The 12,103-nt window shown below is 47.7% G+C and overlaps 1 protein-coding gene and 1 long non-coding RNA gene across 3 annotated transcripts; one reads left to right on the forward strand and one right to left on the reverse strand.

Moving 5' to 3' along the window:
- Positions 1-475: 475 nt before the first annotated feature.
- RPN1 (ribophorin I) lies at positions 476-8,018 on the reverse strand. 2 transcript variants are annotated; one of them, XM_086845739.1, is made up of 11 exons: positions 7,776-8,018; positions 6,964-7,028; positions 5,480-5,786; positions 5,014-5,223; positions 3,868-4,060; positions 3,441-3,540; positions 3,031-3,169; positions 2,743-2,862; positions 2,043-2,288; positions 845-1,058; positions 476-740 (listed from the first exon to the last, which is right to left on the reverse strand). In XM_086845739.1, exons 1-10 carry the CDS (start codon positions 8,001-8,003, stop codon positions 876-878), a joined length of 1,791 nt encoding a protein of 596 aa, XP_086701865.1. In that variant the 5' UTR covers positions 8,004-8,018; the 3' UTR covers positions 476-740; positions 845-875. The 2 variants fall into 2 exon arrangements, with proteins under 2 accessions (XP_086701865.1, XP_086701864.1); XM_086845738.1 differs by having other exon boundaries at positions 476-1,058.
- A 36-nt stretch (positions 8,019-8,054) lies between these two features.
- Positions 8,055-11,657, forward strand: LOC147651005 (uncharacterized). The gene is made up of 2 exons (XR_015274911.1): positions 8,055-8,735; positions 10,485-11,657. It is a non-coding gene; the product is annotated as an uncharacterized LOC147651005 (long non-coding RNA).
- The last annotated feature ends 446 nt before the right edge of the window (positions 11,658-12,103 follow it).

Below are 12,103 nucleotides of genomic sequence, written 5' to 3' on the forward strand. Positions count from 1 at the left end.
TAGGGGAGAACTGCATTGCTGTCCCTGCAGCCACATCTGGGATAGTCAACAGTGAACTGAGGCAAAGATGCACAGGAAAAACTTAGGAGACTAACGGGATTGTGTACACCCCCCAAGGTATCCGAGTGAAAACTAACATGGGCCGCACAAAGGATGCAGGGACTTCTGGCATATGCAGCACATAGTAAGAGGATGGCAGGAGGGGTTCTGTTGTTTATCTCCCTGTAAGGGTGTAGGTGCATGCACATCCTTGGGAAACAAGGGCTTGGCCTTCTCCCCTATCTGGGTCAGGGCTTTGTGAGGTGGAAGATCTCTGACACAGCTCAGGGCACACAGCTGACAGGCGGCAGGAGTGGGCAGGGCTGACCTCTGTTCCACAGAGAACTGCACCGCCTGAGCACAGGCAGGATGGGGCCATCCAGCCCCTCCACCTCCCCCCAGCCCAGCACAACACATAGACACAAGGCAGTGACTGTTTTATTTCAAAGTAGAACAAAGTTATCTTTTATTCTTTCCAGAGCTGAGACATTCAGCTTTGCCATGAATGTGTCTGTGCTCAGACTGGCTCCTTGTGTGGTTTACTCGGAGCACATCTATACAGGGCAAACCAGAAGTGGGAGACTGTTTCATAACCTGGCTGAGTCTCACCTCTGGGAAAGAAATCCAATTATCCAGCAAACATGATGGTGTGGTCCCTTGCACAGCATGTACTGCTGAGCAGACAGGGTCTATAGAAAAATCTAAAAACAAAATGTACTTTCAGACATTCCACATCAACTTTCCCCCTAATTTTGCTGGGAATAAGTTTTGGCTCCACGTGTATCACTCTTATCTCCCTTCATACCTTTGCCCTTTGCACAGCTGCTAAAGCAGAGTTACAGCGCATCAAGGATGTTGTCAATTTTGGAGACCAGGTCCTGGCGCTTGTTGGAATGCATCTTCTCATTCTCGATGTACGTGTCCTTCTTGAGCTTGCCTGCCACCAGCCGCTCCGCCTCTACCGACGACTTCAGAACCAGCTCCTTTACTTGGCCATCCAGCTTCTGAATCTCACTTACCTGGCAGGGTGACAAACCAAGGAAGTATTAGAGGAGACAAAACACAACAAAAAAAGTCCTTACAGTGAAACTGGAATAAAAGAGATGATAGCAAAAGATGAAGTCAGTGCTTAGTAGAAACATCTCCAATCCCTGAAAGTTGCCTCCCGAGCCATCACGTTATGAGGAATATTCCATGAATGGGTAACTAAGGAGTGCAGATAAAAAGGGCTCCAAGGACCCAGGAGCCATACTGGCAAGAGACTGTTAAAGTGTATTTAATGATGGATTTTAAAGGTTTCAAGCTAAATCACAGCTCTGACAGCTGGAAGCTGTGTCCCTACAGTTAATGTACATAGTGTGTGAGTGGTAGGTCTGCAATGATTTAATCAAGGTGGCTGTTGCTTAAATGGACCTTAGAGACTGAAGTGTCCCTCACTTGGGGTTAAGTGGCTGTTTCAGGTAAAATATATTAAAGGGAAGGATAATGGGTGTGTTTTCATTGTGCCATGGCTTTCAACATGGTAAAGCAAAACATCCCCAGAGGAGCATCGCGTTACCAAAATTCTGTCAGCACCAAATGCAAATGTGCAAGAAAATAAGAGATGAGGGAGAAGATTTTGGGTTGACTGGTGTGAGCAGTAGAGTTAGAACTGTTAATGTGTTGAGAGTTTCCATTTTTGCTTAAGTGTCACTGCCATGAGCACAATGAGAAGCATCAGGATTGTGTTACAAAAGCATTAATCTGTACAAATGCAGCTGTTTCAAGGGTTGCTTAAGAAAGAGCACAAGCAGCTGTTTACCAACAACACTTACATGGCTGCATAAGTGAGATTACTGCAAAAATAACACTATTCACACGCCCTTGCAGAGATCAAGCCATTTTCAGATGAAAAAACCCAACCTAGACTAGCTGCAGAAACTAAACCCCCAATTAAAACTCATGCAGAATATTTGACAGAGCCGAGAACAGGAAAGCTTATAAAACAAATTTGAATTTCTTACTTTATCACATAAGTCAGAGCCTTCTGTCTTTAGTTTAGACTGCAGAGAAGCTATTTCACTTGTCAGGGCCTTGTGCTCCATCTCCAAAGACTTTTTGCCACTGTTCAGGGTGGAGATGTCCCGTGACTGCTTGTATTTATTCACTGCTTCATCAAAGTGACGGTACAGCCCAAGCCTCTTGTTCACCAGAGTAAGCACCTGCTCTGTGATGCAGGCAACCTTCATCCTGGCTTCAGCAGCTGGATCCTGCAAGAGGACAGGAGGGAAAGATCAAAGCAGCCATATCTTTGACCTGCACCAAGCCAGGCTTGCAGTCTGCCACAGGACTGTTATAGAAACTTTTCCCTTTGCAATTAAGTTAACTGAGTAATTAGGTGCATGGTGCAAGTGCAGATAAGGGGAAGCACCTTTCAGCACTCAGTCAAGTCCAACAAATAGTTTAACAGTGAAAACACTACAGAAGGAGAACTGCAGACATCCCTTCTTCTCAGGGGGATTCCTTTTTATGCAGCAAGCAAAACTCTAGTTAGCTTTATGACACCAGATCAGCCCTACAGGAGCAGCAATGCTCAAGATTTTAAACAACCAGTAAAACATTGGAATGGGAGGAACATTCAGCAAGAATTACTGGTATGAAAAATCACCATTCAACAGCTGAGAAATCTGCTTATATTCCCACAGGGCTCTCCATCATACAGACCTTGGTGATGGAGAAATCCAGCCTGACATAGACAATCACAGTGAAGAACAAGATGTAAAAGGCTCCAACCACCAAGAGAGGCTCTTGCAGCATCAGGATTTTGTTGAAAGTGTAATGAACCTACAAAAGAAATTCCAAACACTGAGCAGTGCCCGTGTTACTGCAGGGTTAACTCATATCCTCAGGCAGCAGAACTATGCAAGCAGTCCAGCAAGTGTTTATTTCTCAGGTGTTTTAACCAAGGTGCTGAATTCAGAGGAGGCACAACTGCTCAAAGGCTACACTCACCACGATGTCCTGGATGTGCTGCTCCACCAGGTTGTTCTTGTGTGCCACAATAACAGGACGTCCAAAAGTGTCCAGATACGTGTAGTGAAGCTCGTCTGAGGCACGATTGATTTCATAGGGGCTGTCCACATGGATATTCCTGTGGATAAAATCAGATATTCCCATATGACTCTATGGTTTTTGAGATGATGGACAACCCAGGACTTGTCTAAGCAATTGTAGCCTCTAGCACAAGGTCAATCTTGCAGTTTAAACAATGCTCTACAAGGAAGCAAAGATGTGTTCCAAGATCTCCTCCATATGCATGGTCATGGTTTTGATTCACTGTCCCCAGGCCATTAGAGCAGACTGGAGAATTGCCATCAACACAGCACTGTCTGCAGTAACAAGCCAGGAGGAATCACACTTACTTGGCTCCTTCTGGCAGGACAATCTTGACAGTCAGAGAGTCTGTAACTTGCTCATCAAACACGTGGTCAACAAACCGCATCTTCAGGGCATACTGATCACCTAAGAGTGCAGAGCAAAGAGTGGTTACAGTTCCTCAGAGAACAAGGGACAGCCTTGAAGCTCAGCTCCCACCAGGGCAGGAGCAGAATTTGCATGGATAATCGTGCAGCAGGGGGCACTAGCTCACTCAGATATATTTTAACCAGATGTCTACAAAAAAAACTGAAGGAAGCACAAAAAAGATGGATTTGCATATTCTAGAAAAAACAGCTGGCAACTGTTGTTGCTAAGGTCCTATATACCACAGCTTTCAATTCTTTTCTGTACAGCAACTACCTTTAAACACACAAGAGGACATTTTTTATTCCCTTCCCCTCAGCCACCCACCAAGACTGTAGAGGTATTCGTAGCTTGGCAGGTTATAGCCAATGATGTAATGGGTTTTCCATCCCCCAAAAAGTGGGAATCGGGGACGGATCTCCATCTCCACAGAGTCATCCAGGACAAGAAGGTGGCTGGTGGAGATGTTCCCAATTTCATCTCTGTAATAGACATCCTGAGCAGCAGCTGGGAGAATGGTCTGTAAGGAGAGAAGCAGCAGTGAGTGCATCAGAGGGGAGCTACTTCCAACGAAACTGACAAAACCAATAAAGGCTGGTAAGCATTGAGAAACTGCTCCCACATAAGACATGACAAAATGGCCATTCAGTTGCACTGAGTGGTTAAATTGTGCTATTATAAGCAATCCCACAAGTGGCTGCCAGCACTAAAATCATTTGGGTCTCCAAATGAACATGCTTTCTCCAGCCAAGTTTCAAACTCCCCAGACAGCAAGGGAACTCATCATGCCCACCAGGACAGCAATGCCCTTTTCACTCCAACTTGCTGCCCTATCTGACTGGGCTTGCTGGCTTTACACTCAGCAAAATGAGATTTCTGTTTGGCTGCAGCATCCTAGAGCATTACACAATCCTGGAGGCTACAAGCAGCGAGAAAGGCTTTGGTTCAGATGAGAACACATAATACTTTTTACATCTGGCTAGCAGAGACACAGCTTTAATTCTTGTTGAGTGCCTTGTGAGCAAGGAATGAATGGGTGACTTTCCATTATTAATACAGTTCAACATGAAGAGGATATGACTGAGAGGCAACTCTGAAAATAAAGGGCTTGGGACAGAATGAGTGCTCCTTGCATGGTGGAAAACCCAAAGCAGAGATCTCAATACAGGGGTAAGGGATTTAGAAGGTCCATGAGATTGAAGGAGTGGGAGTGTGGAGAAACACTGCATGTTCTTGTAAGTGGTCTATTGGACAAGCAAATGCAATAAAGGGTATAACCTCCTCATGCTGTTTCCAAAAGCTATTCCTATCCTGCACAAGCTTTCTCTGAAAATAGACCAGAGTTTTAATATTCCCTTATTACTGGGGTATCTTAATATCTTACAAAAGGCATCTGCATTTTTTTTTTCCCTCTGGGGACCTAAGGAAGGGGGAAGCCACAGTTAAAAAAAAATACACGTGCAAAATGCCAACCTTAAAAGACTTGACAGAAGAGATCCCACTGTCTGGCTGTCTCTGGTAGTCGTATCTGGAGAAAGGCCCTTTCAGCACTGCTCCTGTGTGCTTTAAATCAACCGTCTCTTCAACCGCAATGTTACCCCAGTGAGACACCTCAATGACTCGTGTCATGCTGGTGATGGTCAGGAATGGACTGTTATTTTCATAGTGCACCTTCAGAGTGTCCTAGTGAGGGGAAAAAAGATAAACTGTCAGACCTAAAGTAAGAAGCAAGCTCCCCTCACAGTAATCCACTCCTTGTGCCACAGAGAACCCTCTTCGCAGATGCACGTGTTCCTGGCCTGCACACAGTCTAACTCATGGCTGACCTGTGATTTCTATGTGAAAGCCTCTGCTTCCCACTCTCCAGCCTCTGAGACACATCTTCTGTGTCTGGAAAATGCTCTCTGCAGAGCCACAACACCTTTGCACAGAAATTTACCTGGCTGTATGGAGGGATGTCCTTGAAGGGGCCATATTCAATCAAGTCCTCAGTGCGAGAAGGATTTCCCAGCTTGGTGTAACTCTCCACATTCCTGGAGGCCAGTTTGACACGGGTTGTTTGAGTCTTGGTGACATACGGTGAGTAAAAATAGTGATTTCCTTCAAAGACCACAAACTGCTTTTCACTTTGGGTGATGTGGGTGGGATAGGGCTGCAAGACGTGCGTGAAAACCATTTCAACAGAGACACGGATCTTGGCTCCTGGGGCCAAAGGAGATGGCAGCTTCACTGAGAAGAATTTCCCACTGGAAAGGAGAAGAACCAGTAAGTCATGTGGGATCTCCTTTGAAAGAGCATTCAGATCCACTCACTGCAACATCCCTTGTGGACAGGCAACCATGTATCACATGTGTACTGTGTGATTTGGGCAGGTGTTTTACTTGCTTCTCCAAGACATAGAGATGTCTTGTCCCAGCAAGTGTGATTACTGTGCTGGGGAAGCAGCACAGCCTGAACTGTGTCCAGGCACAGTTACAGTCACTGGTTCACATAAAAACATCTAGTTCCGTTTTTGACTCCTCCCTAATCATGCACTTCTAAAGCTTCAGCAAGAGTTTTTTCCATTCTTCTCCAGATTACAGGAATGATCTGCATCAAAGGAAGCACAAGCACAAGTCCAGAAGACAAATCACAAACATCTTAAGCACCTGCTCCCACAAAACCTGTTCACTCTCAGACTTTTGCCCACAGGATCTGAAATTAAGGAATGGCCAGAATGGGAGCAAGGTTTTAGACTGTGGTTCTAGAGAATGGATTGGGACTCCACCAAATCTGTAAGGATCAACTGGACAGACTGAGGTGATGCCAGAAGCAAACATACTTCATGTCATGCCTGGTGGCCCAAGGGCAGAATCACATGAGACATCCAACCATGTCAGAAGCCACGGTCTACCCTGGCAACTTAACTCCACAGCTATTGTACTCTCAAGACCCAGCTGCACTGGGTAAAGTGGTAAAGTCACTTTACAGGCAACTCTCAGCTCTCAGGGCTCAGAAAACACCTGCCTGCAGCACCTACGTAATATTCCAAGCTTGGCAGTACAGAGCCTGATGCAAACAGCAGCATCCTCTCTCACAGCAGCAGGAAGAGCCTGCACTGGGTCACAGCAGGCAGTGCTCTGCGGTGCTCTACACACAGCCACAGGGCACTAAACTCTCTGTAGTCACCACTGCCAACCATCTGAGAGCTCAAAATGGAGTAGTGGGTAAGAGCATGACCAAATGCTTCTCACCTGGTGTCCCAGGGGGCCAGGGCATTACTCAGGGCACTTGAGTACAAGAGACTGAGCAAAGCTGAGGAAGCAAACACTCGTGATCTGTAAGTACATGGATCTGGGAACTCTGCTTCACTGTGAGGACAATTATGAACCCCCCCACCCCCATGCACAACTCTGGGTATTGACCTTAGAGAGTGACACTCACCTTTTGCCCTTAACTTTAGTCTCTTTCACTTCCAAGGTGTTCTCCTCCTCTTCCTCACCTTTTACCTGCTCCCAAACAACAAATGGGATCAGTATGCTGCTATTTAAAAGACTCAACACATTGAGGGCAAAGTTTGTAAGGAGTTTTTAGGAGGATGGCCCCCAGAAAGCTTATATATAACTAATGTAGTAAGAAAATAAAAATTTAAAGGCCCTTTCATAATGTTGGTCATGAATACCAATTGCTGTGTGGTCAGAGTGAAAAAAACATACACTGGAAGTTTCTGATAACTCTTATATTTCCATGTTCCTTCATCCTGGTTCCCAAGCCAGCACAGTCACAGTAACTTGCACAAATGAAAATACTGATCGAATGCTTTTGTGATTTCCCTTGTGACTGGGAAGTGAGCAAGCCTCGGGGAATATAGCTTGAGGTATACTACAGAACTCTGTATACAGATATACTATACAGCACCGTCTGTACCTCTCTCTGCTGTATGTAGAGTATATCTAAAGTGACAATACTTCTGGGACTAGGACAGAATGAAGCACCGTCCTACTGCTCTTCCGACCCTGCTGTGGGTAAAGGCCGGGCCCCCCGCCCAGCCGTGAATCGCCCCTCTCTCTCCTCGCCTCCCAAGCCTCCCACCTCCGCCCTCCCGCCGCGACACACCCCCACCACTGCCGTCCGGCTGCCGGGATCCGGGAGCGCCACTGAGGGCCGCCAGTGCCGACGTGTCCCTTCGGGCGCAGGGCCGGGCAGCTCCCGCGGCCCCCCGGGCGCGGCGCTCGGTGCCTTCTCCTCACACTCACCTGCACGCCCAGGTGGGCCAGCCGGGGCTCCAGCCCGGGCTCCAGCGCCAGCAGGAAGGCAGAGGCGGCCGCGCCACCCGGCGCATTGGCGAGGCTGAGCTCGGCCGAGATCTTGGCCAGGTGCGTGCTGAGGTCCAGCGAGCGCCGCACCTCTTCCAGCACTAAATCAGCGCTGGTCCCGGCGGCCGCCAGGCAGAAGAACAGGAGGCGGCACAGCAGCCCCGCCATGGCCGCCACACTGCGCGGGGAGGGCACAAGATGGCGGCGCCCGCGCTGTACGGGCACGGTACAAGATGGCGGCGCCCAGTAGGGGAGGAGGCTCGCTATGGCGGCGTCCAATGGGGAAGGAGGCTCGCTATGGCGGCGCCCAGCGGCGCTGGAGGCCCGCCCCCCCTCCTACCCCAGTTCCGCGGTGCCTGAGGAGAGAAGCTGGGCGGGCTGTTCCAGAGTCCCGGGGATGGTTTCGGCTTCGCGCAGTTCCGGCGGTTCCCGGCGCCCCGGCTCTGTCGGCGAGCTTGGGTGTTCCCGCGGGGCGCTAGGCGAGCCCTTGCTGAGCTCCCAGGCCTGGGCAGGCCTCGGGGCCGATCAGGCGCTGCTTGTTTAGCCTTACTGGGGTTTCCCACTGATTTTTCTGCCCGAAAAAAGAGCGAAAAAACAACTATAAGGAATATTAGGCGATGCTCAGGGCTTTCAGGTGCTCCTCAGCCTCCTCTCCTTCCACGGCACAAAGCAGCTGTTTCTCCATGTTTTTAGCAGCGGCCTGTTCCTGCCTGGGCTTCCAGGGGCCAGAGGTGTCAATCCTGGTGGAAGTGTTGGGCATATAGCACAGCCCGGTGTGGATATACTGGGATATAGCACCTGGCACTGCAAAGGGATGGACTTTGGTGCTTTTGATTATGCTGTTAATTAATGAGCCTCAATTTGGGACAGTTCATCTTGCTGGCGTTGTTGTTCTGGAAGGTGAGGTTTAACACAAATAGAGTTTAAGGTGAACCCAAATTTTCAGTTAAAAAATAAAACACAGAAACTTGACAGCTAGGCGATGCCAGAGTACAGTAACCAGCCCTGCGCTGACTTCAGGCAGCTGGGGAAAGGAAAATGTTAGTGGTTTAACACATGACTGGGGAAAAGGTGATTGACACCATATTCCCAAACATCTAAGGCAGATAAAAGCCAGGAACGGATGTTGTCTGCTGTGATTGCTGGAGCAGGGTTTTGTCTGTGAGCCCTGTGGGACAACAGACCTTTCATGTTTGCATAATGTGATCCAGGACTCAATCTTTCTTTAAGATCCTAATACAAGTCACAGAGATAATTCTTTGATTTGGCCTGAGATCGCCAAGTATCGGAAGAGGATTTCCTATATTATTTGTTTGGATATGGAATCAAATAGCCCCTTGGCAAAGGCTAAATAGAATGGGATGTCTCCTGGTGTGCTATGTTCAAAACAGCATAATTTCTCAGCTAGCCTTCCTTTTCTTCCCTTACCACCCCACCACCCCCCAAATTCCTGTCATGGAAATTTTCTTGGCAAATTACTTTTATTTCCCTTTGATTTATGTAGACACCAGGCCTGTGAATTTGGCAACTTGCCCTGTAAGTATATCCCAGCACAAGCAGGTAGTTCTGTCACTCTGTTTCGGGTGACAGTGGTGTTCTCTTCCAGCAGCACAGCAGGAGATGCCTGCAGGGGCAGGTTCCACCTCCTCGGCTTCATGTTTCCAGCCAGGAAAATGTTCTGGGTCCCTCTGCTCTCCAGGAAATCTCCAGTTTATCTTGGCCTTCTCCAAAGACCTGGGCTTTGGGGCCTGGAACTGGATAGGCATGAAACATGAGGGGCTGAGCAAAATAGCTGCCTCTAATTAAAGGCTGGCCAGTGGTGCTGCATCTGGGAACTCCCTCCACTTGTCTAGATTGGGTTTACAAGTTCCTCTACTAGGAATGGCTGTCACTGTCATTCCATGTGTCACACAGAATAAATGAACTCCAGTCAGCCTCTTTAATAACACACACAGCTCCAGCTCTTATTTCCCCCTCCCTTAGGGCAACTTCTCTTGGTAAAGGAAGGGAAAGAAATAAATGCGTATGTCCCTTATGCCTGGAAATAATTTGGCTTCAGTTGTTACATCCCAGGCCAAAAGTTGCTCTCCAATGGGTTCATCCCAGAGTCTGTATTTGACCTCTCTGGCGAATGCCAGTTTCAGTATGTGACCCATCCCAGACCCTGGTGAGTTCTAAACCAGACTATTGTACGCTAACCCTGTGTTTGGATCCATTCCAAATTGTGATAATTAAGTCATCCTGAGCTCGTGCATCATCTGTTTCAAGACTTCAGCCCTACCACATAGACTAAATTTGTCTTTGGGTTGAAAAGGTGCTGCCTTTGGCCTTGTTCAAGGCTGCGTTTGGCTCTGCAGGCCCCTCTTGCCACTACCCTGTGAGCAGTGCCAGGCTGTTCTTCATGCAGAGGGTCAGTCACAGCTGCTTGTGGCCCCTGGCTGGGTGTGATGGTGGCTGGGACAGCTCCAGGGATAGCTCCAGGGACAGCTCGGGGACAGTTTGCAGGCTGTGTTCAGCAGGGACAGGGTGCAGTGCCTGTGTGCCAATCTGGCTACCGAGGCCTGGTGCCAAGTAACAGAGAGATAGGAGTTCAGAACTGCTTTTTCTCTCTTTATATGTTATTTTTTTTGTTCTCTTCCCCTCCAGCAGTACTGTCCCAGAGAGCTGCAGGTCAGGAAGCAGCATGAGAGGTTACCAGACCCTGCTGCCATCCAGGCACTGCAGAGTGTCCCAGCTCCCCATGTGCTGTGAGGAGAGCATGTCACCCTCAGAGCAGTGGGAACAACCGCGGTGGAGCCACTGCCAGCCCAGCCATCTGCCAGGGCTGAGGGACCATCGTGGTCTAATAAACGCCTCTGGCAGGATAGGCCATGAACAGAACCGCACCCCAGGAAAAGCTCTGCATTCCTGTTTTTACAGGACTGATGCCAAACTCAGAGCTGTGTCATCTGTCGGAGCAATTTGTTCTCAAAGAGGGAAGGAGAAGTTGTTTTCTAAAGGAGGGGGTGGGCTGTGACCACAGAAGCACACTGAAGCCTGTAGCAGCAGGGACCAAGATTTGTTCTGGTGTGGTCCTCATACCAGTGGGGATCTTGCACCAGAAATATGCAGGGATCACGATACAATGTATTGCTCTTTGAGGAGACCAGGTCAGGGACAGGAGACAGTAAACAGGGCTGTGCATGTACAGCAGAAGTCATCCTAACAAGGCCTTGAAGATTTTAATACAAAGCTGAAAAAACCTCCCTGCTTCAGATTTTATTGCTGTTTCACCATTTAACCTTGTGTATGTAAAATCAGCCTGTTGGCTGCTAATGGGAGGCAGAGGATATTTCTTTCTCTTTATTCAGTCCTGAGCAAGGTGTTGCAGTTGCCAGCCATGAGAGCACAGGTATGAAGAGGCTGAGTGATGGCAGAGTTTGTTTAGCCTTGCTAATGCCCTCAAAAAGCAACTGAAGAAAAAGAAGAACAACAGTCTTCCAGTTTCATTATTTTTACAACCTAATTTTTTAGCTTGTCAGCACAACTCGCACTGAGCCGAGGAAAACACACTGTTATTCTTATTTGGGGTTTGCCTGTAATTTCTATGGAATGGTGGACTTAGGGGGCTGGTTGGAGCTTGGCTCTTACTCTTTGTTCAGCTACTTTGGAAACACATCCTGCCTTGGCAGAGAAAGAGTGGTGATGGGGCACTGTCTGTCCAGGGACTGCTCCTCTGGAATTTTTTCAAGTTAATTATTTGCAGTAGCTCCTCCCTCTCTACTCCTTACAGTGTTCACCTTTCTTTAAAATAAATTTTCCTGGTTTAAAAAAAAAAAAAAATCTCTTTTTCTCTCCTTGTCAAACCACAAAACTCAGGAAAAAATAATGAAAAAAGTGCCTGTGCACAGCAGTTGTACAAAGCATTGGGAAACACACCTAGAAGAACCTCTAGAAGAATGTGGGAGAGCATCTGTGAGTCCTGCTAAGGCTGAGATCACTGTGTCATAAGTGCTGTTGAATAAGGAGAAAAAAATTGGAAAATTGGAAATGGAAAAGAGGACACTTCATCACTTTAAAAAGTACTTTCAACTCTTCTTACAGCTTACTAAAAATGTAACTGAAATAGCCATAGGCAGGCACTGTCAGGCTGTGAATGAAAAAAATCTGTTACACATGTACAATTAAATTGCAAAACCTGAGCAAGGTATGTGGTCCACACAAGGAGAGCTGCTTTGGGCTGGGTGGGTCTGGATTTTATCACAGGACCAGAGCATGTTTTGGATAGA

Source organism: Cyanistes caeruleus, chromosome 11 (genome assembly GCF_971803275.1).
Source record: "Cyanistes caeruleus chromosome 11, bCyaCae1.hap1.1, whole genome shotgun sequence".
NCBI lineage: Eukaryota > Metazoa > Chordata > Aves > Passeriformes > Paridae > Cyanistes > Cyanistes caeruleus.